The 25,210-nt window shown below is 39.3% G+C and overlaps 1 protein-coding gene across 3 annotated transcripts; it reads right to left on the reverse strand.

Moving 5' to 3' along the window:
• Window positions 1-1,907: 1,907 nt before the first annotated feature.
• LRRC58 (leucine rich repeat containing 58) lies at window positions 1,908-24,239 on the reverse strand. 3 transcript variants are annotated; one of them, XR_004973902.1, is made up of 5 exons: window positions 23,610-24,239; window positions 13,460-13,588; window positions 12,294-12,571; window positions 7,435-7,747; window positions 1,908-2,208 (listed from the first exon to the last, which is right to left on the reverse strand). XR_004973902.1 is itself a non-coding variant. In XM_036348160.1 (5 exons), exons 1-4 carry the CDS (start codon window positions 24,107-24,109, stop codon window positions 7,554-7,556), a joined length of 1,101 nt encoding a protein of 366 aa, XP_036204053.1. In that variant the 5' UTR covers window positions 24,110-24,239; the 3' UTR covers window positions 1,908-2,208; window positions 7,513-7,553. The 3 variants fall into 3 exon arrangements, 2 of the variants coding, with proteins under 2 accessions (XP_036204053.1, XP_036204051.1); XM_036348160.1 differs by having other exon boundaries at window positions 7,513-7,747; XM_036348158.1 differs by having other exon boundaries at window positions 1,911-7,747.
• Window positions 24,240-25,210: the final 971 nt, after the last annotated feature.

Genomic DNA, 25,210 nt, shown 5'->3' on the forward strand with positions numbered 1-25,210 from the left:
AAAAGGTGACTGACAGGGAGACACAAAGCACCTGGTCTAAAGTAGGCATTCAATTAAAAAAATTATTTTTTAAATAGATGAATGGATTCTAACACTAGCTCTGTCACTATGTATCTAAGAGAACTTGGGCAAGTCGTTTCATCCATCATTTGGGGCCCATTTCCTTATGTTAAAACCTTAGTCCACTGACTTCAAGTTACTGAGACCTTCCTTAAAGAATTATGCTTATTGGGCAACTGTTGGGGAGAACTTCTACAACTACTGATGCTGACTCCACTTCTAGAGGTCAGATTTCAATTGTTCTGGGGATGGGGCCCAGGCATTTGAATATTTTGAAAGTTCCCTTGGTGGTTCTATTGCACTAGGGTTGAGAACAGCTGCCAAGAAATAACCTTTCTAGTATCTTTTCCTTCCTGTGCAAGACTAATTCATCTGCTTAGATGGCCAAAATCTGATCCTTGTTCCAAGTTCCTCTACTGGGCAGTGCTCCAGGGTTTAAGGTTTGACCTGACCTCCATTGGATCTGTAGTGCTCTGGTCAGCCTTGTGGAATGCTTATTTAAGGCTACACAGCCTCTGCAGGGAGTCTGACTTGGTTGGTTACATTCAATTTAAGTAGATAAAAAGCTCAATTCTCGATATGATAAAGCTGATATTTAGATTCCTTTCTCTAGTCTATGCCAATTTCTTAATCGATTTCAAATTCAGAGGAGGAAAGAGTGTGATAAACCACACCAACAAACTACCAAATCTAGTCCTGCCTCAGTGTCATGAGGATTAAATAAGGTAGGTTTTTGAATGTGCTTTGAAACAGTATTAAGCCCCCCAAGATGTTTACTCTTATCTAAGGTTTCCCAACATCTAAAATCTTGAATACACTGAGATGCATGCAGACAGCATCACTTTGATGCCAGTTGACCTATTATACTGCAGCTGGTACTGATTTCCTGTAACAGAACAGAGTAGTAAGGAAAGGAAGGGGCATACTATCATGCAAACAGCATTGAAGTAGGAATCCAGAGGCTTGGATTTAAGATTCAGCCATGTGAAGTCTTGGACAAGTCTCCCTGGGCTGAAATGTTTTCATTTAAGTGGCTCAATTTCAGACCTTTAACGTTTCTTTTAGCTCTAACATTCTAGGGAATGCTGGCAGTGACTGATGTGATGGGACACATCCAAGTCTCACATATCCCCTGGAAAGTGTGGCTTCCTACAGAATTAGACAAGGCATTAAAGAAAAAAAATGTTCTTCTGGCACTTGTTCTAAAGAGAACATCCCCAACTGGACAGATTAGAGCAGTTTTATCCGCAAGGAAGCAAGGAGATCAGTTACACCCAATGTTTTTCTCTCTTGTGCCCTCAAATTTCTGAGCCCACCTTCACTAAGAAGCCTTCCTATACACTAACCAGGGAAGTGTTGAGCTTTTCCACTTCGGCAAATTTAAAACATTAGCTGTTTTGCAAAGAATATGTCTTTCCTACCCACTCTATTTTACAACTCATAACCAACCACAACAGTCTTTCAAATTTTGTAATCTAGAAAAATGTCAGGTTTCCATAGTCACCAAGTTATTGGCACTAAAGAACAATACTAAATACTATAATATTAACTGTTCAGTTAGTTCTATGCTACTCAGTATTAAAATTGTTGGATTCTGGACTAAATATAAGAAGGTACTGACCTTAGTTAGCAAAATGACCTCATTTCTAATTAGAGCATGCATCCGTAAATCTGTTAAGACTGTGGAAGAAGGAGGAACTGGAGTAGAAAGAGATCTGGTATAATTCATCTCATCCCTTGCATCTAGCATAGAGAGTAAATGCTACTATACACTTAATGTATGTATTCATGTACTGAGACAATTCAATAAACAGATGTGCAATTATATAGCAAGGAATCCAGGCAAATACCAATATTATAAGGATTTTAGTTTTTTTAAAAAATAAATGCTTGTCAATTAAAACTAAAATACAATTACTTTTCCAAAGTATAGAATCAAATTCCAACAACACACTTTTAATACAATACAGCAAAATGTTTGATATGGCAAAATTCACACAGAGGGTTAGTTAATACAAGATCACATTCTTTTGTGTGTCCTGGGGGAATAAAGGAGGTAAAGAATTGAAGTAGCTTAAAATATTCTTTTTAGAGCATTTACCATTACAAGGTAATATAGAAACTTGATGCAATAAGTTGTATCTTGTTCTGAAAATAAATTGTAATTATCAAATCATGTTGCTAAATTACATTTATTGTTACCAGTTTTAAATATCTATATATACTTATTTAGATATTCCTAATTTATAAGATTTCAAATACAGAAAATTTAAAAATCAGATAAAAAGTAATTTGACTAAAAGTATATGAATTTTCAACATCCTTTGTTTATACTTTAAAGTCCCAAACTTCATAAAAAGTTAAAAAACTGATTATTTAAAATATTCCTCCCATTATGTTTTTCTCATGAATATGAAGTGGGCTCAGAAATGTAACACCAATTGTAGGCATACAGGTCTCTCCATGATTGCTGTAAAGTGATTGCTGAGTTTAATATTCCTTTCCAGTAATACATCAATGTCAACCATTTAAGTTAGTGAAAAGATTCTCTTAAAACACCAGTTACAGACAGAAATACTAACCAATTTAGTAATGTTTTTATAGTACCAGCAATAGAGATGTCAATCTTATCCTATTTTCTTCCCCGGAGATTTGGAATAAAACAATTTTATCCAATTTATTCACAACCAAAGGAAGAAATAAGTTCTGTTGAATGCAATTTCTCCAGGAACCATGGCTTTCTGATATGACAGTATATAAAAAACTTTCATTAAACTAAATGCATTTTAATATTTACAGGATTGAATACTATCTCTTGTGATAAAGTGAGACAGAGCAATACTAGTTAAGTCTAGTAGCACCCAAATCAGTATTACCCTGAAAATGCTCAATAATGTGCAACATGTGTTATTAGTGAACTGTTATTTTCTACATCATTCTTGGCAAATATGGACCAAGGAGAGAGAGAAAAAAAGAAGATATTTACATGCAAAAATATTAAAACATATACCCCCTCACCTTCAGCCTAGTATTATAGATAAGCCACTCACAAAATATGGTAGGCCTCATGGCAATAGTATCTTTATATACTATTAATATAAAGTTGATTAGAAACTGCTATCACCCCTTAGTGTTAGCAGATAAATTTTCTTTATAAAATAATATAAAGGAGAATATACCTTTGCACTGATTTTATTTATGGCTTTGACCTCCTGAGAGGATGCGTGCCTGGGATTCCTTCTCCAGAAGCCCTAGACTCATGGACATTAGGCCCTGTTTAGCGAAAGGAATCCCTCAGGATCACAGTTGTTCTCCCTCAAGTCAAGTGCAAAGGGTGACAAGACTGTCATAAACAACTTATTAAATTACCTCGTTCCCCCCAAAATCTGGATGTAGACTGGAGGATTTAAGGCACATACTTTTCTGAGCTGAAGACACTGCTACCTTTAAAAAGATCATGACTAATGAAAATACAAAATTGGATGCTATTAAATTCATCACATTAATGTTACAGAGTATAGTGTTTAATACAGACAGTGAAGGTCAAGTGCTTCTTTTCTATACATAGGAAATCAGAACTATGTATTGCAGATCATGCTGCCTAAAAACCTATACAGTAGCTTTTACTGTTGTTAAACGCCCAGCTCACTATTTTGAACTAAATGGGTAGTAATAGTTACACCACCACAATTAAATCTGTTTTGGATAAGAAGGGGTCATTAAAAATTAGGTATTTCTGAATGCAGCTTAATTTTATATACTCATACTATAACTGATATAGTTTAGCCTACAAAAGGTCTTATTATTCAGAATAACTCTTTATATAAAATGCTTTAAGAGATCAAACTTTATTTGCAGAAATTATGTTTTGTGGGTGTGTTTTTTTTTCCCATAGTGCAAAGGTAAACATTAACCAAGACTGTACCACAAATTCCAGGTTAATGAGGTATTACTTACTCCCTTTGGAAAGAGCAAGGTTGGCTACAGGAAAATCTTATTACTTGCTGGCCCTTCATTATGGAGGAATGTGGGCAATTTCCCAATAGCAGAAACTAAAGAAATCAACGAGAAAGGCTTTCAGATGGTAGTCTGGCAACTTAGTTTTAAAACAATTCACTATTACTTTAAAGAATTTTCTTTGCTCAGGGATATCCCTGGTAACTTCTATTTCCCTGCCCTTTGTTGCTTTAAAAGATTTCTTTCATTTCACACTCCAACAATGAGCCTTTTCCCTCTTTCTTGTTTAAAACTGATATTCACAATGTTTGTGTGGAATTGGTCTGCAGTGTTATACTGCACTAGTGTGAACTGTCTTTAACTTTTATTTACATCAATACAAAAATTTCTCAAATTTGAGTTACAATTTACAATGCAAGTCTTTTCTTTCAAATTTCAGAGCCCAGAGTTCCAGGTATCGAGAATTTTAGTAAGAGACTCCTCTGGCACACATTTAGAAGTAAAATATGAACGGTAACCCCCCAGACCTATATTCCCTACTCAAATACAGGGAATACTGACAACCCTGACTAGCTTGTCCTTAGGTCAGCCATTCTCTGGCACCATGAAAGCAAAACTTTCCTAGTTCCTAAAATCCTAAGACTATTTCACCTCTCAGTTTCATGATACTGAGAACTGTATTCTAAGGATAAAGATTACTAAGAATGTTCAATGTATATTTCAATTTTAAATATTAGCACTGAAGAATTTCATTCCAAACACTTTAATGCTTTGGCTAAGTAGTTTTATCCACATAAGTTTTGGTCACTAAAATTGTCCAAGTAGAGCTAAACATACTTATTTCACTATGAAAATTAGTGCATATTTTATACATCTCAAAAGATAAAGTTTATTAACTATAGTTTAAACACAAATATGTGACTTAACAACTAAAGAGACATAGACTATCATTTTAAATACAGTGAGCTAGATGATTCGGGAGCTGATTATCTGGTTTCTAGAATATCATCAAGTCCCTTATATCTCACCTTCTGGTTTAATTTCTAGTCACCGAGAAAGGGAAGGTAGGGGTAAAAAACAGGGGGGAAATCTTAGGAATTAGCAGCTCTTATAAAAGGTTAAAAGGTAAAAAGCTCTTGTAAAAGATTTTTTAAAAAGATAAAACAACTATAATGTAGATTTCAGTAAAAGTCACGAAAGACAGCTGGACACTGATCTTAGGTTTTCAAATGCACATATAGAGAACCATAGCAAACATTTTTATAGTTTGCTATATACATCTACATTATATAGCAAAAGCTAGAAACTGTTTCTGGTTAGACCTATTTACGCATCTGTAAAAGCTCAATCAGTGCATCTTATTTCTGGGAAGCTGGAAAGAGGTATGTAAGGTTGAACAGCGTATTTACATACCTATCCATTTTTTATTTTTATTTTTTTTACAAAGATTAACTCTTAAAAGATTACCCAAGCTGTTACTTAGGTGAAGCTTGTAATAAATTTGAAAGTAAACTGAGGCATTTAAGCCAGAAAAACTTGGTCCTATTCATTTGAGTATTTTACTATGAATACATTATTTATTTTCTATGAAAATATTTTATATATCTAAACTAAGTCACTTACAAAACATTTTGAGTTTACCACTTAGGTACTACCTAAGTCATCTTTACTATTCATACATTTGTAGTATATAACTTGCTGTGGTTCAAATGGAGAAGTAAACAAGACTTGTTATTACTTCCATTGTAAGACCCATGTATACTTTGCTAGGCAGTAGAAATATACTAGATTACATCTATTTCTATACTAGACATAGAAAGTTTCTGAATCAAAAGGAAAAAAGAATCTTACTACATTATAACAAGGGGAAGGGATTTACTTTATAGCAGCGTTTCACAACTGCAGTCATGAAACTTTCATGTTGTTTCATGAATTAACATATAATAAACAGACAAACCCTAAACTACCCTACAGTATATTTTCTTCTAAAGTAAAAAAATACTACATATGACAAAAACCTAATACATACACATATCATTACTGTAAAACAATCTGCTTTAAGAAATGATGTGCCCATTCATGAATGCCAGCAAGTCAGAAAGGAGGCCACCTCCTGCTTGCAATGCATTTCTGATCTGCATATTACTGTATAGGTAACATTTACCAAACATCATGCTATTATAGATTAATGATCTAAGATTGCTAGTATGTGTTGTGTATCTTATTTTATAATACCAACTTGTTACTAAACTGTTACTCAATTTTTATTGCATATTAAGCTGATTAATAAAAAGTTGGTCATTTCCAATAGCAAGTAATCTGAAAAGCATTTTTCTTCTATACTTTAAGGATTATCTAATTTTTTTTATCAATATAAAAAATATTTAAAAATATTCCATGGTTAAACTGATTTTGAAAATTTTTCTGCTGTGTACAAACACGACTGCTGCCCAAATTTTATTTGGTTTGTTGTGATGTTTTTCTAGTGTTTTTTTTAAAATCTAGAGAAAGTTATAGTTCAGTACACACAGGCAATAAAGTCATAACTGACTGTTAAAATTTTTAAGTCATTTTCCCACTTTGTGCAAGATACAAAGAAGCTTACACAAATCTCTATTCTGTCCAAAGAAATCTGACAAATTTTTTTTCAGTCAAAAACTATTATTCTCTTATGATGAACAGAGTGATCAAGAGTGAGGCCTCTCATTAAGTGTAAAAGTGATTTGCGAGGGGTTTACTTCATGTTTAAGCAAAAAATGAAAGTAAGGTAATAATGAACTCAGGTGTCAGATATAGTTGTTCACCTAGTTCTGTTAAAGCATATTTCAGCGTTCTGCATAGTATGGCAGGCTATAGGCTACTCTGGCATCATCTCTTGCATAAACTTCCAAATCCTAGCTAGGATTTAAGGCACTATAACAGTCACTGCTGGATTACCAAAGGGTAATAGTAATCATATAAAATAAAGGAGCAGAACTGAAGGGTTTTAAAATCCCACATAAGGTTATATCCCTTACTTTACCAGATAGTGGGGTCAGAAAGGTTTAGGGCCCATGTAACCATCTGTGAGCTTATCTGAATAGCTCTGTAATTTAGACATATGGGCAATATATGAAGAGGGTTAATTCTATTATGGTATAGTGTGCAACCTAAACCCAAGGACAACTCTGGTAATAATACAGCTTTGATCATTTATTTCTTTATCTTAATTGTTACCACTCAAGGTTTATTATAGCATTGCTCTTCAGAATGTTCTAGTCTGCTGTGGGAGTTATGCAAAACTTGAGCGAAAACTGCAAACAAACAGCCAAATTTAAAACGGCCATTCAGAGTGAATTCCATTTAAAAAATCCAAACATGGAAATGGACTCATTCCTGCTGAATGGGTAGATACATAAAATCTTTTATTTATATGACCTCTGACTCTTTCATGGACATTCAAGATGAAGATAATGTTTCTAGTGAATCTCACAGTCTACTTTCTTTTCTAACAACCTTTTCTCAGTCTTTTAGTGTTTCACTCCACTCTGCACTCTTCAACCAAGAAGAACTTTCTGCATTCTGTGTGCGGCAACACTAGCTTCGTCCTCCGAGTCAGATTCGCTCTGGGATGTGGAACTGCACGGCGAAGAGCACTCTGGTGAACACAAGTAGTGCATCAGGGGGAGGCGGTACTTTCCACAGAAGTCCACAAATTTTATTTGTCTGACACAGCAGTCAAAGTACACTCCTGGAGAGAAGGAGGAATAAGTATAAAGTAATCATTACAAAGCACAGAATCAGTTTCTTTTGCAACCATTTCTCCAGCATTCTGAACAAATGTCACGTACAGACTTCTCTGTTGTGAATCTTAAGCAGAACTGGATGTTTCTATAGCTGTTTATAATGATTTGGCTGCAAAGGGGCAGCCAGATTTACCTAAAAGGGAGATGGTATTAAAAGGAAACTGTTTATTTAGCTTGTTTTCTCTGGGTGATTTGATAGACAGTGCCTGATAGTACCACCCTACTGTCAAGAAACTTAAAAAGACTACAAAACTTCAAAATTTACAGAAAGGAGACAACTTTTGGTATCCTTGTTCTTTATGTTTTGAGAAGCAAAATAAAAAGAAAAAAAATGATATCTTACATTTCCACAGGTTTTAACTCTACACACTTCAAAGCTATTTCATGAATAGTCTCATAGGGTTTTCACACAATTATATATTGTTAGGTAGACTGAAACTAGTACCTTTTAATCCTCACCTAAGAATATTTTTCCACTGATTTTTAGAGTGGAAGAGAGAGGGAAAAACAGAGAGTAACACCAAAATTGGTTGCCTCCTGCACGTGCTCTGACCAGGGCCCAGACTGGGGAGGAACCTGCAACTGAGGTACATGCCCTTGACCAGAATCGAACCCGGGAGCCTTCGATCCACAGGCTAACACTCTCCACTGAGCCAAACTGGCTAGGGTTATTCAGCTCTTTTGATTCCTAATTTTGATTCCACAGTGCTCCTGAACTGTGGCTCTTCAGCTAAGTAAAAATACATTTAGAGCTGAGAGAAAAGCAGAGGTTGCTGTATATCAGGGTTCTAGCTGCTCCCTCAAGATACCGCACATGTCTAACCTAGGCTGTCACAATGATTGCAGTATAACTGGAACATCTAGAACTCTGGGTCAAATTGCCTCTCTAGAGAGGAATCTCAACCTCTATATCTTACCTAAATTTCCTCTGGCACCAACAACTCTGTGTGTGTCACAAAAAGAACCAAAATAACAAGATGTGGTCCAAAGAAGAAATAACAATTTCTATTTATTTTTCCCTAACACTACCCCATTAACTTCCTAATTTTTTTGATCCTACAGTAACTATAACCCATCCTATATAATAAAAGGCTAATATGCAAATTGATCGAACGGCAGAACAATTGATCGCTATGACATGCACCAACCACCAGGGGGCAGACACCCAACGCAGGAGCTGCCCCCTGGTGGTCAGTGCACTCCCACAGGGGGAGTGCTGCTCAGCCAGAAGCCAGGCTCATGGCTGGCAAGCACAGCGGTGGTGGCAGGAGCCTCTCCTGCCTCCACGGCAGTGCTAAGGATCCCGAGGAGTCCTGGACTGTGAGAGGATGCAGGCTGGGCTGAGGGACCCCACGTCCCCGCCGCCCCAGTACACAACTGTTGTGCACCAAGCCTCTAATCTTATCTAATAAAAGACAAAAAGGGTAATTAACCGTACCTCCGCTACACGCTTCCCATTGACTAATCAGGGCAATATGCAAATTAACTGCCAACAAAGATGGCGGTTAATTTGCATACGTAGACGCCAAGCCACAGACTGAGGTGTTAGGCCTGGGCAGGGGCGGAGCCAGCCAGCGATCCTTGATGGCGGCAGCGCGGAGCTGGGGGTGCCCTGCCCAGGCCTAATGCCTTGGCCAGAGGCATTAGGTCTGGGCAGGGGCAGTGCCAGCGATCACGGGTAGCAGGGGCAAAGCCGGCCATGGTGGGAGCTGGGGGTCCCCTGCCCAGGGCTAATGACTTGGCCAGGGGCGTTAGGCCTGGGCAAGGGCCAAGCTGGCAATTGGTGTGAACTACAGAGGAAACACCTTTTCTGACTGCTGATTGGCTTAGCTCCCTGTATGCCACTGGTAATATTCTTAGTAACTTGGGTAATGAGAGTCCAAATAGGTGATCTAGGGTTTTTTACCACACTCCTGGAGAAAAAAAGGAAGGTCTGCTGCTAGAGGGTTAAGAAATATCAAATCCTGTCCTAACTGGTTTTGCTCAGTGGATAATGCCTCGGCCTGCCCACTGCAGGGTCTGGGTTCAATTATGACCAAGGGCATGTACCTAGGTTGCAGGCTACTCCCTGGCTTGGGCCCAGGTCAGGGCTCATGCAGGAGGCAACCAATCAAAGTATTCCTCTCACTTTGATGTTTCTCTCTGTCTTTCCCTTTCTCTTCCACATTCTCTAAAAATCAATGGAAACATATCCTCAGGTGAGGATAGAAAAAGAAAGAAATGTCATACCCTATGAAAGACACATCCTGAAAATGCCTAAAGAAAGTTGTCATTTTTTCATGGTGAAGGGACTGGAGTCCGTGTTGATGAAAACACCTTGGTGGCTGCGGTGACTGGCAGTGACTGCAGCAGCGGGGTGATGGTCGCCTGATCAGCCTGGTCGCCTCCCACAAAGGGAGGCCAGACTGTGGCTTAGGCCCGCTCCCCAAGGGGAGCAGGGAGTAGGACATCCCCTGAGGGCTCCCAGTATGTGATAGGGGGCAAGCTAGGCTGAGGGACCCCTCCACTCCAGTGCACAAATTTTTGTGCACCGGGCCTCTAGCAGTTTAATAAAGGAAATTCAAGGTATATTACTTTGAACAATTTAGGAAAGTAGAAAAATGCAATAAACTGGTCAATCAGTATTTATATACCCTCAAAATATGTTAGCTTCCTAAGGAAGAAACAAAATAAAGCATTATAGAGTTACCATGAGGTAAAATAGTACAATATTATCTTGTCATTCATAAGATCTCAGACTACACAGAGAAAATGTCTCACAAAATATACAATTACTTTTGCTTAGAGTTTAATAACTAATGAGTCTGGGAGGGGAAAATGTCAGTGGTTCATTTTATATATTATCTTAAATTTTAAACTAATCATTTAAAATGCATTTTTGTTCCTAAGATAAGTAGCAAATCAGTATATTGAAGAAGTAATTCAGAAACAAATAAGAGAAAAAGTGAATTCTTGTAGAGGTCCACTTCCAGAAAAGGATAGATTTAAAGAGATTAGACAGAGACTACTGAGTCTGAAGGCCTGGGGTGAATGTTGTCCCTTGTCGTTGTTAAAGCCAACTTAGGAAAGAGAACCAGAGAAAAGTATAAGCAATTATAACCTGGCACAGCACAGCAATCTATACTTCTAAGAGTGAGTGGCTAGAAAGGCTCGAATATTGTTCTTTTTGAACCAATAATGTCTTTTTTCTCTTGATATTCTTTGAGGAACTTAAATGATTTTCTCCTTTTTAATAAACCTTACAATGGTTTCAAGACATGATGGAACTTCCCAGAAAAATCTCTGATCATAATTATGTATCATTTCCTCAGCACCTACATTTATCCAACAACAGTAAAAACCTTTCTGCACCCCCATCAAATTGAATTTTTTAAGTAGCAGTCTTCTATGAGGGAGCCAAAATAAAATGACCTATCATCAGTCACCAACTCTCACTCACACGCCCTGGCACTCCATGCCATTCATAACCTACTCTCAATGAATCTTTTATAAACTCTTTTCTCTCATTACTCCCCGAATTGTACAACTGAGCCAATTACTCATTCAACATTCTGCTCCATACTGCTGTTTTATCTCTAATTTTATTCTTTCCTTCTGAAAAGTTTCTTATCCTCAATCTTACCCTAACAAAATCCAACTCATAGGTCAAGAATCATCTCATCTTTTCCAGATGTAGTTAAATGTACTCTCTCCCTCTTTTGATTTCCAATACTACACTGAATTTCTACTTCACTCTGCCTTACATTATAGCATTTGTTTCATTTTCTCCATATACTCTAAACCAAAGAAATTTTGAGCCATGGATTTAAAAGTATATAAAATTCCAAGGTACATTCTGAAATTGGCATACATTCTGCCCATTCTCATATATCTTGAATCATACTCTGTAAAGGTACCGGATACTCAGACTGGTGATTCTAAGTAGCTAAACATTTTAGAGATTCTAGGCAATTAGGATTGTTATGCTTCTTTTTTAAAAAAATATATATATTTTTAGTGATTTCAGAGAGGAAGGGAGAGGGAGAGCGAGATAGAAACATCAATGATGAGAATCATTGATCGGCTGCCTCCTGCACACCCCCTACTGAGCATCAAGCCCGCAACCCGGGCATGTGCCCTTGGCTGGAATGGAACCTGGGACCCATAAGTCCGCAGGCCGATGCTCTATCCACTGAATCAAACAGACTAGGGCTGTTATGCTCCTTTTATGTTTCCTCTCATTTTACAAATCTTATGACAGTTCCATAACAGGATAAGACTTTCTGAGTGTTTTCCTTGTGTATGAATCATAAAGGACTATGAAAAGAATAGAAAGAAAAGAAAAAGAATCAAATCCAGAGAGGGTCTTAGTTTCTGATAAAAGGGTGAAAGGATGAGAGAAACAGAGACTAATTGCCTTTCTCTGAAAGAAGACAGCTAATGAAAACACTGAGATCATCAATTTTGAAAATAGCTAACTGAATGGAAAACAAGGACACTAAATTAGCTTACCTCCACACTTTGGGTTTGGGCAATTGCTGGCTAAACTCAAGTATCTAAGAAGATTCCCAGGAAGATCACAGGGAGTGTAGGAAATATTTCGAATTTTAATAGTCCGAGCAGCTAATTCCAGGAGAGTCGGAGGATCATAGGTTAAATCTCTAACAAAACGAACAACCAACGGATTTCCTCGCAAACTCAATTCTTCCAAATGAATAAGGTTGAGGATCTCTCGAGGCAGGTATGTCAGCAAGTTATTGTGAAGACTGAGGGATCGAAGTGAATGCAACCTGGAATGAGTGCAGTACAAAAATCAATGACAGTAAGCAAGATAACTACCAAGAAAGTTAAGTTCTTCACTTAACTTGATTTCCCCATAATGTGCAATTAAGATTAGGTCAATGGAAATAAAATTTAAAAGTGCTAAAACTAGATCAGAGTACAGATTTGTAAATGTCATGATGGGCTTTTGCCCATGGAATCTCAGACAGTACAGAATACTTAAGAGAATATTCTGATGTACTAGATGAAATATAATGCTAGATTTAAACATTTTGGGGGGATGTTTTATAAGATAACCAAAAAAAGGAAAGATTCTAAATGCAGCAGGAATCAAGACCCTTCACATTATCTCGTTAGGATAGGAATGCTTCATATAAAATTAACAAACTCCCATAAAAACCTGGGAAATCTCTATCAATGAATACCCTATTTTTTATTACAATATACAAATATTGTTAGAAATAAACTGCAGCCTTTAAAAGTAACATTAAAAATAAGCAACCCCATTCACAGCAAACATAACGGTAATCCTCATGTAACATCTAGTTCTTTCTACCTATAAAACACATGGGTGAATGCCAAAACAGCAATTCCTAAGCATGTATTTCCATCTATAATAATAAAAGCCTAATCTATAATAATAAAAGCCTAACATGCAAATTAGATTGGACGGCGGAACGACCTTCCAGAAGTCATTCCAGACAAAGCCGTGGCGGCAGTTAGGGGTGATGAGGCAGGCAGGCGAGCGGTTTGGGGCGATCAGGCAGGCAGGCAGGCAAGCGGTTAGGAGCCAGCGGTGGAGGGTGCAGGCATCCTCCCCCCTCCACCACCACCCCATGCACAAATTTCGTGTACAGGGCCTCTAGTGTAAACATAAGCTGCTTGAAACTACTCACTGTGAAAGCTGAGGAGGTACACTTTGAATTCTGTTGTCACATAATACCAAGTAATTTAAAGAAGGCAGATTTGCTAATTCTGGCGGGATTTCTTTGATGAAGTTTCCTCCAAGATATAAACACTCTAAACTGCAAAGATAAACAAAAATAACAAGTAAATAAACCAAAGCTAGATAAGATACTCCATTTCCTTTATTACAATGAACATATTTCATTTATTCATTCAGCAAATGTTTTACTTAGGATCTGCTATATGCCATACAGTCTCTAGAGAAGTAATGCAATCTTCAGGGAGCTTATATTATAGGCAAGCAGACAAGACACACCAATATTAGGCAATATTATCAATACTACCTGTAGGGAGCAACTCTAGGGTCAAACCTCAGGCTGACCTGTGGCAGGGCCACAAACAAGTCCCAGCCTGGAGGGCAGAGCTCTCCTAGCATAATTAAGCCTGACCTTGTAGCCCTCCCTAATTCCTTCCTAAGTAGCTAATGGGCTGTGGGAGGTGCAGCAAGTGTTACATTTGTATACATGTAAATCTACCCTTGTTTTAATCAGACTATAAAATAAAGCATCGGCTCATGGGCTGGGTCTTCGGGTCCTCATCCAGGCACGGGAGATCCACCGAGCCCCAGCTGTATTCTCGTCTGTCTTTTCTTCAATCCTTCACCACCCCTCTTCAGGTTCACCCTTGGCCGTGCTGGCGCAGCACAATTACCTAGTGGTTTTATTTTTGTTTGTATTTATTTTATTGAATCCAGCTCTACCACTTACCAGTGCAAGAATTTGGACCAGTTATTTAATGTTATGCTCCAGTTTCTTCTTTAAAGTGGAATAATGTTATTATATATCATGTTAAGTACCTAGCCAACAAATATGAACCAGATACCTACCATGCACCATTCTAGGGAATTTAGTGAAAATAAAACCAATTACTTGACCTTAAGTAGCTTACATTCTAGTGAGACAGACAATAAATCAATGAATTTGTATATATTTTGTCAGACAATACTATAAAGAAAAAGGGAAGTAACCAGATGTTGATGAGAGTGATATTCTAGATGGGGGGCGGGGGAGATCATAAAGGGTTTCCTGTAGGAGATGACATTTGAACAAAGATTTGAATGAAATGAGTACAAATCCCTGAGCTAGAAAAATGCTTGTGTTATCAAAGAGCAACACAGCCAGTGTGGGTAGATCAGGGAGCCAAAGGCCGGACAGTGATAGTCACATAGGTCAGACAGGTAGTCTAGGAAGGGCAGATCAGGTCCTTCAGACCTCAGGAAGGACTTTGAATTGTATGAAGTTGTGCTCTTTACAAGAGTTACATTTACAATAGAAATACCTCAATACATTAAAAGTGAAGGGATAAAAAAGCACATCTCTACCATTTCACATCTGGACTACTACAAGAGCCTCCAGTCTTGACCTTCCATTCTTCTCATCACACTCCCTTCTCACTTCAGCAGCTATTTTCCACACAACAGCCACGTTATCCTTCTAGAGCAGACATTTCCAATGGGTCTGCTACAAGAATTTTAAAAACATGCAATACCTGACTATTTAGTCAGGGGCATTGACCTTTCTTCCCTTAGACCAGTGGTTCTCAACCTGTGGGTCGCGACCCTTTTGGCAGTCGAACGACCCTTTCACAGGGGTCGCCTAAGACCATCCTGCATATCAGATATTTACATTACGATTCATAACAGTAGCAACATTACAGTTATGAAGTAGCAGTGAAGATAATTTTATGGTTGGGTCACAACATGAGGAACTGTATTTAAAGGGCCAGAAGGTTGAGAACCACTGCCTTAGACTGTCAAATAAAAAAAAAAATGACAACAGCCAACACAACAGTTGCCATCCCGTGTGAATTATACTTTTTTAAGTCAGATTGACAAGAAATATATTTTTTGGTGTGCTACAAAATTTTAGTAATTAGTTTATGTATGCCATGAGATAAAAAAGGTTGAAACTCACTGTTTTAGAGTATAATTCAAGTATATCCTTTAGAAATTCTTTCAGCAAGAGCCCACCTTAGTTTTTATCTTTGAGTCCTTCGTCTCTGACATTTTTATCTCCCCCCACCCCGCCCCTCCTTGTTAAGTAATGAATAGGTTGGCTGGGCATTAATTTCTAGGTTGAGTTACTTTTATTAGCCTAGGACAGTGGTCAGCAAACTCATTAGTCAACAGAGCCAAATATCAACAGTACAACGATTGAAATTTCTTTTGAGAGCCAAATGTTTTAAACTTAAACTATGTAGGTAGGTACATTGTTATTAACTTAATAAGGCTAAAAACGTCCTCAATCTGATTGAGGTACGTTCGCTGAGGTCGACCCCTTCCAACTCTCCCATCCACACTCGTCTTGTATACTTGTTTCGTCTATCTCCTTTCCGAAAACTGACTTCTGCGCATGGGCCATGAAGTTTCAATCGCACTGTACGTGTGCACCCGCATGTGGTATTTTGTGGAAGAACCACACTCAAGCGGCCAAAGAGCCGCATGTGGCTCTTGAGCCGGGGTTTGCCGACCACTGGCCTAGGAAGTTACTGCTCCATGATCTTATTTTAGCCAGTATTAGCATATTGCTCCTTTGTAGGTAATCTGGTGTTCTTTTTTTATTAGGAGCTTTTAGAATCTTTTTTCTTTATTTAACCTGATTGTTCTGAAGTTTTATCATGATCAGTTTGAAGTACTCTTTTTAATTGTGGGAAATTCTAAACCATTATTATTTCAAACACTCCTTTCCTACATGCTCTCTATTCTCTTTCTAGAATTTCTAATAGCTATCAGTGGAACTTCAGAATCAATTATCCATGTTTTTTAATATTTCTTTTATTCTACAAGCTATCTGTCAGCCTATTAAGTTCATAATTACTTTTTTTCATTCCTATGAATTCTAACTAGGGTTTTCATAACTGTCAATATTTAAACTTCTTATTCTTGTTTCATTAATGAAGTTCCCTCCTTTACCTCTCTGACATTCGAAATCATGCTTATTGTAAAGAGTTTTGTAGGTAGCCTTATTACATGTATTTTCTAGGTTTAATTTCTTCCATTTGTTGAATTTCCTATCTTTACTTCATTATCTCACCTTCCTTTATGTGTGGTGATTCAAAGTTTTGTCATTTTAAAAACATACTAATGATACTCTTTTTCTATTTCTGACTGCGTAAATCTCTTAGATTTATAATGCTTAAAAACAAACAAGTTTAATTCCAATATGTTATTTTTTTGTCTTTCAAATATTGTATCAAAAATCAACTGTCTGTATACAAGACTAAATTCACCTATATGTAAATGTTTAAGCACTGGTCTAAAAACTTCCTAGGCAAGATTTTTTGGGCTTAACAAAAATGGTCTAAATTAATGTTCAGTTATTCAGAAATAGCTGTTTTTCAATGATTAGAGCCAAGAGAACAGAATAGAATTAGAATCAGAATAGAAAGGACACATATGTAATAACTTAATCAATAATTAAAAAAAGAATCAGAATAGAATATTTGGAGCCCCCCAAACAGAAACTACTCTGGAAAAATAATTATTTTAATGAGAAGACTATCTGGAAAAAAATATTAGCTAACTTGGAAGTCATTTTATAAAGGATTAAACAGTTAAATAACAACTTGCATTATAGTCTACTGAAGGAGAAAAGAAAATGAAATAAAGGGGAGAGTGAATGAGAGCAAATTTAAATATTGTCTTTTCTATTTAAGTAACTAACCTAGATAAATTAGTGTCTGGTGGTCAGTTACTACTCAATGACTTTTTCTCTCAATATTTTGGAGTGGGTTGGGAGGCATACAGACAAAGGATGCCAAACCTTAGTAGTTACTGTGACTTGGCAGAGAAGAATCTGATGTTCTAAAATATAACCAAGCCAATGATTTCAAGATTATGTAATTCTCTTTTGCAACTGATGGGTGTCATTAATCAGATTACACAACCAGCACATTAAATGTACACTTTGAGGCTTATTTCTCACTTTGGAACTCAAATAATTCCCAAAGTTCTAGGAACATGAAGCCTATAAAGTATTTCTAAAATTAAATTTCCAAAACACACTCTATTGTTTCCAAACCTACTTTTCTGTAAAAACGAAGGAAAACTATTATTGAATTTAAAACAAAACTGTAGTATTTAAAAGTTCTTATGTTCGTCAGCACTGCACCTCTGCTGATCAGGCTTGGAACAATTCTATTCTTTCAGTGCTGGACAGATACAGAAAACAGGAAAATCATTCACAAAATTTACAGAATTCTTCCTTTCCTTTCTGTTTACCATTAACAGACCATCCTTAGATTTGTTTCTTGAATAGTATCTCAGTTCTCCAATCCTTAGAAATACTGAAGTAGGTGGCTTTTCTCTAGCAAAGGCCAATGACCCATTGAAAAAAAATACAGTAGGGTCCCTTAGTGCCAATCAACTTTAATCACAGATATAAGTAGAAAATGTTTTTCTTCTCCATCCAAATAAAAACGACATTACTAGTAAATATAACAAAAGTATACATTAGTCCTATAATTACTGTTAAAGGGAGATGAAATTACAGTGAGACATGTTTGTAGACAAAAAGGCAGAAAACAGAGAAAGAACCATATATGTATGGATAAAAAAAGTAATTTTCTTGAGATACCATCCTCATATTGAATTATTTTCAAACACTATCACTGACTATAGGCTTTTAGAGTATATTATATGTTCAAAAGTAGAAGCACAAATGGAAGAATCATCCCTTGGTACTTGCCCCAAATTAAGGCAATAAAAGAAAGAAATCAGAAGGAAGAAGTTGAGAACCAGAGAAAAACTCAGTATGTGATTCTAAATGGGAGAAAAACATTTTTATTTAAACTTTATCACTTCCTATTTATTATCTGGTCTAGTCACTTATTTTGTAAGATACCAATTTATTAGCTTCAAAACACTCTAGGGCAGCGGTCGCCAACCTTTTGGACTTCACCGACCATTAGTGGTCTGCGGACCATCGGTTTCCAACCGCTGCTCTAGGGCATTAATATTTACCTTTGTTTCTATCACAAGTCTCTTATCTTCAATTTCTAAAACCACATCAGACAGTAAGAGAAGGGTCATGAATAGAAAAGGGAAGGCATTACTTGAGAAGAAAATACTGAGAGAAATGGTACCAACTGAAACTCACTTGTGCTCAAACCTACTCTCCAAATGTCTAGAACCCTGGATACCAAACAGTCCTGAAGCTTTTGCTTTTTAAAATAATTACTGGGCGTTAAGTTATTAAGCATCTGAGCTAATTGAGAGGAATAAGTTTAGAAGTCATATGAAACAGGCCAAAATACTAAATAACTTACTTTCAACATTATAAAAACAAAAATAAGTTTGTCTATATACTAGCCAAAGAGGTATTATACCTACTTGTTGGAGAATAACCTCATACTTTGATGATTAGAATCTACATCCACAACCTTATGGTTCACACTGAGCATAATTTACTCCATGGGAATGAAGTTAATATAAGATTTTCAGCATCTACTTATTTGTTACTAGTGGCCCGGTGTATGGTTTCATGCACATTGAAAGGAAATTAGAAGATTTGTGCAGTAATTACATTACTGCAAAAAATTACATGTCAAGATAGTATATATAATATCTATATATTCTATATATATAAAAGCCTAAGCAACTGTCCGACCGGTAGCTATGACACGCAATGACCACCAGGGGGCAGAGGACTAATGCAGGAGCTGCTGAGCTGTGGAGACCTGGCAGTTGTGGTTCTCAGATGACGCACCCAGAATGAGAGGATGGAGCCCGATTCTGGGGTGTGTCACCCGAAAACCACCCTCTTGCAATCCAGAACCCCTCAGAGGATGTTGGAGAGCTGGTTTCGGCCTGATCCCGGCAGGCCAGGCTGAGGGACCCCACCTGCCAGAGGGACCCCACTTCACTCTGCAGACGACCTTCGAACCGTGGTGCCGCCCCAGGTGTGGCCGGCCAGGGAGGGACCACGGGAGGTTGGCTCCAGGGCATGTCCGGCCTGTCTCACCCAGTCCCGCTCCGCCCCACCTTCTAATTAATTTCCTTTCAATATGCACCAACCTATGCACTGGGGCACTAGTAGTATTATAAAATTAATACATGCATGCAATTGGCACCAGGGAGAGCTTTATATGTATCGGGCATGCGTGAGTCAACGTTTATTTTTAAATTTCCAGTGCACGTCATATGTACCGGCCGGTAGGTTGGTCAGACGTCCGGACAGATGTACGGTGGGACGTATGGTCCGTCACTTAGCCTTTTATATATATATAGATACTTCAAAACTGACCTTTCAGAAACCATTTCTACAAAAGAGTTTGCCACTAGGATAAAAGATTAACAAAGCACAGAAAACATACATGAAGACACCCTACAAATCTGAAGAGGTTAATTATACCAATTAAGCTAATTGTCCATATCTGTTATTCTTTCCTGAAATGAAGGCTGGGGATAAAGGAGACCTTCACATGGATTATATACTCTGCAATACTTTTTAAATTGCTGTTAAAGAGGATAGATATCTTCCTAACATCCAACAGATGAGAAATCAAAGAGCTAGGTTCTAGCCCTACTCTGTCACTGTGGAATATTCATGGGTTTGGAGTGAGAGATCACAGAGGTCAAATCCAATTCCACCACTCACTGGCTTTGTAATATTATGACTTAACATCTCAGAGCTTCTGTTTCCTCTTCTCATCTCACAGAGTCATTGTGAGAATTAAAAATCATATTTAAAACACTTATAACAGGGCCCACAGCACTGTAAGCAAGCAAATAAATGGGATTTTTACTTACCCTTTTCCTTGTGTGATGGAAATAATACTTGCTCTTGTTTTTTCTTAGTATTTTACGAAAACTTAAATGAGGTTGAAATTATGTAACACAAATATTAGAAGGAACCAAGGTCTGTCAATTTTTATCTAAATTTCTCTTAAACCCTTCTATTTCTTATTATCTCTCATGATAATCTACTATCATCTCTAATTCTACTAGAATAGCCTCCTTCCAACCAGCCCTCAAAATCTCTTATCTCTCCACCCTCTCCCACTCCATTCTTACACAGCAACAAGAGAGATGTGCTTAAAACTCTGTGTACTTAGAATAAAATAGAAACTTCAATATATGACATGGCCTGAGGTCTGGCTCACATGGATTTGCCAACCTTCCCTCTTGGCCACTTTCTCACTATGCTCTAATACAATGTCCTCCTTTCAAAATTTTGATCTTCAGTCCTTCTTGCCTCTGGGCTTTCACCTGTGCTGCTCCTTCAACTTGGACTGATCCCTCCCACCCTCTCCGAGTTAATTCATACTCCTTCAAAAATTCAGTTCAAATGTTACTCGCTGAAGAACCAAACTACGTCAGGCAGGCCCGCTGTTATTTCATTTCAGGCACTCTGCATGTCTTCATAGAGCTTACAATTGTAATTAAATAATGAGGTTTAATGTCTCTTGTAGTGTTAGCTCCAGGAGGGCAGGATCATGTTCACCACAGTATCCCCAGCACCTGACACATGGTAGGTACTAAATAAACATCCATGATGAGTAAATGAAGACATATCTTGTCCAAATGCCTCACTGTACAGATTAGGAGGCTGTAGTGAGGATACATTAAGTGACTTGCCTAAGGCTGGGCCATCAAGAGACCTTATTCTCAGGCCAATGTTCTTTTCACTACAATTAGCTCTATGGTCCCTCCCATCTTTAACATTCTGTTACCTCAGAAAATTCAAATAAAAGCTGTGAAATATTTTCAGACGAAAGACACTTTTTTCACTTTGGACAATCCACTGGTTCTTGCACTATTTTCTTACTCTCCTGCACAGCACATTTAAGGGACTTTTGCTACCTGTGTCTCTACTTCTTCCTTGCATGTAATTCAACATACATTAACTGAATAATAAGGCAGACCTGTATACAAGGAATTATAATCAATAGGATAAATGCAATGCTGGGATGAGTGAGGTACAGAGGAAGTACAGTATAGATCATAAATTAGTTGTGGTTCATGAAGCAGTTAAGAAAACAAAGATATCACCCTCGTGGTGGGTTCTGAAGGATGAATAGGAATTTACCAGGTACAGGCAACATTTTAGGCAAAAGGAAAAGGCCATGTAGAGAGTTACTGCATTCATTCTATGCATATTTACTGTATGCCCATTGGTGCTGGTAAAATGCCTGGCTCACTGAATTCCACAAGTAGTACAGTAGTTCCCTTTTATTTGCAGTTTTGTTTCCCCAGTGTCAGTTACCCGTAGTCAAGTGTGGCCCAAAATTATTCAATGGAAAATTCCAGAAGTAAACAATTCATAAGTTTTAAATTATGCACTGTTCTGTCTAGTGCAGCCGTGGGCAAACTACGGCCCGCGGGCCGGATTCGGCCCGTTTGAAATGAATAAAACTAAAAAACAACAACACTGTACCCTTTTATGTAATGATGTTTACTTTGAATTTATATTAGTTCACACAAACACTCCATCCATGCTTTTGTTCCGGCCCTCCGGTCCAGTTTAAGAACCCATTGTGGCCCTCGAGTCAAAGAGTTTGCCCACCCCTGGTAGTGTGATGAAATCTAGTACCAACCTGCTCTACCCCGCCTGGGTTCTGAATCATCCCTTTGTCCAGCACATACAGGCTGCATACACTACCCACTCATTAGTCACTTAGCCATCTCAGTTGATCGGATCAACTGTCAAGTCACATTTACTTTACTTAGTAATAGCTCCAAAGAGCAAGAGTAGTGATGCTGGCAATTCTGGTATGTCAAAGGAAAGCTTTGAAGTACTTCCTGCAAGTAAAAAGGTGAAAGTTCTCTACTTAGAGGAAAGAAAAAAAATCGTATGCTGAGTTTGCTAAAAATCTAAGGTAGGGATGATTCTTCTATCTGTGGAATTGTGAAGGAAACAGAAATCTGAGCTCGTTTTTCTGTCCCATCTCAAAACACTAAAGTTATGACCACCGTGCCTGTAAGTGCTTAATTAATAGGAAAAAGGCATTAAATCTGTGGGTGGAAGACGTGAGCAAAGACTACATTCATGTTTATTTCAAGTATGTAGTTATAATTGTTCCTTTTATTATGTTGTTTATCTCTTACTGGGCCTAACTTACAAATTAAACTTTATCACAGGTGGGTGCATATTGGAAAAATACATGGTATAAATAGGGCCAGGTACTAGCTGAGGTTTCCAGTGTCCACTAGGGACCTGAAAACACGGCCTCCCCACCTCCAGCCCCTGCCGCGGGGGACTTCGGCGTTGCTGTTACTAGAGACCAGGGAGCGGAAAATGCCCTAGAAAGCAAGGTTCGGATCAGAGTACACTTTATGTCTGGCTGAAAGGCACAAACTTTGATCTATAGCAGCGACTTTCAACCCATGTGCCGCCAGAATTTTAAAAACACGCAATACCTGACTATTTAGTCAGGGACACTGACCTCTCTTCCCGGATGGTCAAACAAAGTAACCGCCTGGTGTGAATGAATCAAAAATTGTTTTTTTATCAGATCAGTTAAAAAAAAAAACAAAACCCAAAAAACAAAATAAAACAACACATTTTTCGGTGTCCCGCAGAATTTTGGTCATCAGTTTATGCGTGCCATGAGATGAACAAGATTGAAAACCGCTCGCGGGGAAAACGGCCAAGGACTGTTACAAAGCAAGAAAGTGACATTAGCATTTGTTTGAGTAGCTATCCGTCTGAATCGCGCCGAGAGAGACAGAAAAACGGCCTCGGAAATCTGCTTGGGGGAAATACCACACCCCAAACGCGGCCCCACGCCGCCGCCAGATCCGCGGAGCTGGCGGGGCGTGCTCACCGCCCACGAGTTGCAGCGGTTCTCAACCTTCCTAATGCCGCGACCCTTTAATACGGTTCCTCACGTTGTGGCGACCCCCAATTTCACTGTGACAAATTGAACATGATTAAAGCATAGTGATTAATCACAAAAACAATATGTAATTATATATGTGTTTTCCGATGGTCTTAGGCGACCCCTGTGAAAGGGTCGTTCGACCCACAGGTTGAGAACCGCTGGAAAGGGAACGAGGCGGTTACGCGACAACTAAACCGCGAGCAGGCCAGGCCCCGCGCCCGGCGGCCCCTCCCCGTCGGTCGGCTGGGACCCGCTCACCTCCGCAAGTTCTCGATCTCGGCCGGGATGGTCTGCAGCTGGTTGCCCCCCAGGCTGAGGGTCTGCAGCGCACGCAGCTCCAGCACCGAGGCGGGCACCTCCTGGAAGCAGTTCCCGCTGAGGTTGAGCACCTGGAGGCTGCGCGCGAGCGGCGACCGCGCCAGCCCCTTGGGCAGCGCGCCGGGCCCGCCGAGCCGGTTGTTCTTGGCCAGCAGCGTGCGCAGGCCGCGCAGCGCCAGCAGCTCGGGCCCCAGCGCCGTCAGCGCGTTGCCGCTCACGTCCAGCAGCTGGAGGTGCTGGAAGCCGCTGCCCAGGGCCCGCGGCAGCGACGCCAGACGGTTGTGCGGCAGCAGCAGCCGCAGCAGCGCCTCCCGCTCGCCGCGCCGCTCCTCGCCCCGCGACTCCAGCTCGGACTCCAGCGTCTCGGGGGACACGCTGAGGCGGGACAAGTTCAATTCGGCCTCCCCGGCCGCGGTCACGGCCGCCCCGGCCTCCTCCATCCCGCCCGCCGCGGGGCGCGCGGCCCCGGAACCCGGAGAGCGCCGCGCGCGACCCCCAGGCCCGGAGCTGCGCGGCCCCGGAACCTGAAACGAGAGCTTCCTCGGAAGAGGCGGGACGGACCTTAATCCCGCGCGTCCCCGCCTAGTCACGCGACCTGGGGCGCCGGGTGCGCGCCGCTCTGCGGCCCGACGGCGTCTCACGTGGCCCTGGCGTGCGGGGGGCGGGGGCGGAGGCCTGTGGGCTGCCACGTTGCTCTCTGGTGGGCAGGGCTTGGTGAGCCGCCCTTCGCAAGGTCCCCAGAGCCAAGGTCCCCCCCATGGGGTGGGGGGGGTAGGCAGAAGAGCCGTGGTGGAGGGGCCACTCCCACTTGGTAAAGAGAAAGAGATTAAAGTCTTTGGTAACTTAGAATTTTGGAGTTATGCTAGGTTAAATAATAAATATTAAATATCTAGGTATTTTGAAATAACAGGATACTGAAATATTAATCTGAGTTCTCTTAGTAGAGAATCTAGAGCAGTGGTTCTCAACCTTGGCTGCACATTAGAATCACCTGGGAATCTTTTTAAAATCCTGATTTCTGGGCATCATCCTCCGGAAATTCTGTTTCTTTATTATGGGGTGGGGCCACAACATTAGTAACAAAGAAACAGAATTTCTGGAGGATGAGGCCCAGAAATCAGGATTTTAAAATGATTCCCAGGTGATTCTAATGCAGGGGTGGGCAAACTTTTTGACTCGAGGGCCACAGTGGGTTCTTAAACTGGACCGGAGGGCCGGAACAAAAGCATGGATGGAGTGTTTGTGTGAACTAATATAAATTCAAAGTAAACATCATTACATAAAAGGGTACGGTCTTTTTTTTTTTTTTAGTTATATTCATTTCAAACGGGCCGCGGATCTCGGGCCGTAGCTTGCCCACGGCTGTTAATGTGCAGCCAAGGTTGAGAACCACTGATCTAGAGGATGGATTTGAATCTGTTGATGAGTAAGTCTTGTATTTTGTTTGAAATATCTCTTTAAAATGTGAATGTATTGCTAACCTGAGGAATGTTAATTATTTACTTGTCACCTAAAAATAAATGTTTCTAAGAGTTAAGAAT

Source organism: Myotis myotis, unplaced genomic scaffold, assembly GCF_014108235.1.
Source record: "Myotis myotis isolate mMyoMyo1 unplaced genomic scaffold, mMyoMyo1.p scaffold_m19_p_2, whole genome shotgun sequence".
Lineage (NCBI taxonomy): Eukaryota > Metazoa > Chordata > Mammalia > Chiroptera > Vespertilionidae > Myotis > Myotis myotis.

What these genes read in the sequence shown, in the direction of transcription:
- LRRC58 (XM_036348160.1), bottom strand. Translation starts at nt 24,109, where the DNA reads ATGGAGGAGGCCGGGGCGGCCGTGACCGCGGCCGGGGAGGCCGAATTG. An exon ending in GAGATCGAGAACTTGCGGAG is followed by an intron (nt 13,589 to 23,609) that starts GTGAGCGGGTCC and finishes TTATCTTTGCAG; the next exon opens with TTTAGAGTGTTTATATCTTG. An exon ending in GTACCTCCTCAGCTTTCACA is followed by an intron (nt 12,572 to 13,459) that starts GTGAGTAGTTTC and finishes CACTCATTCCAG; the next exon opens with GTTGCATTCACTTCGATCCC.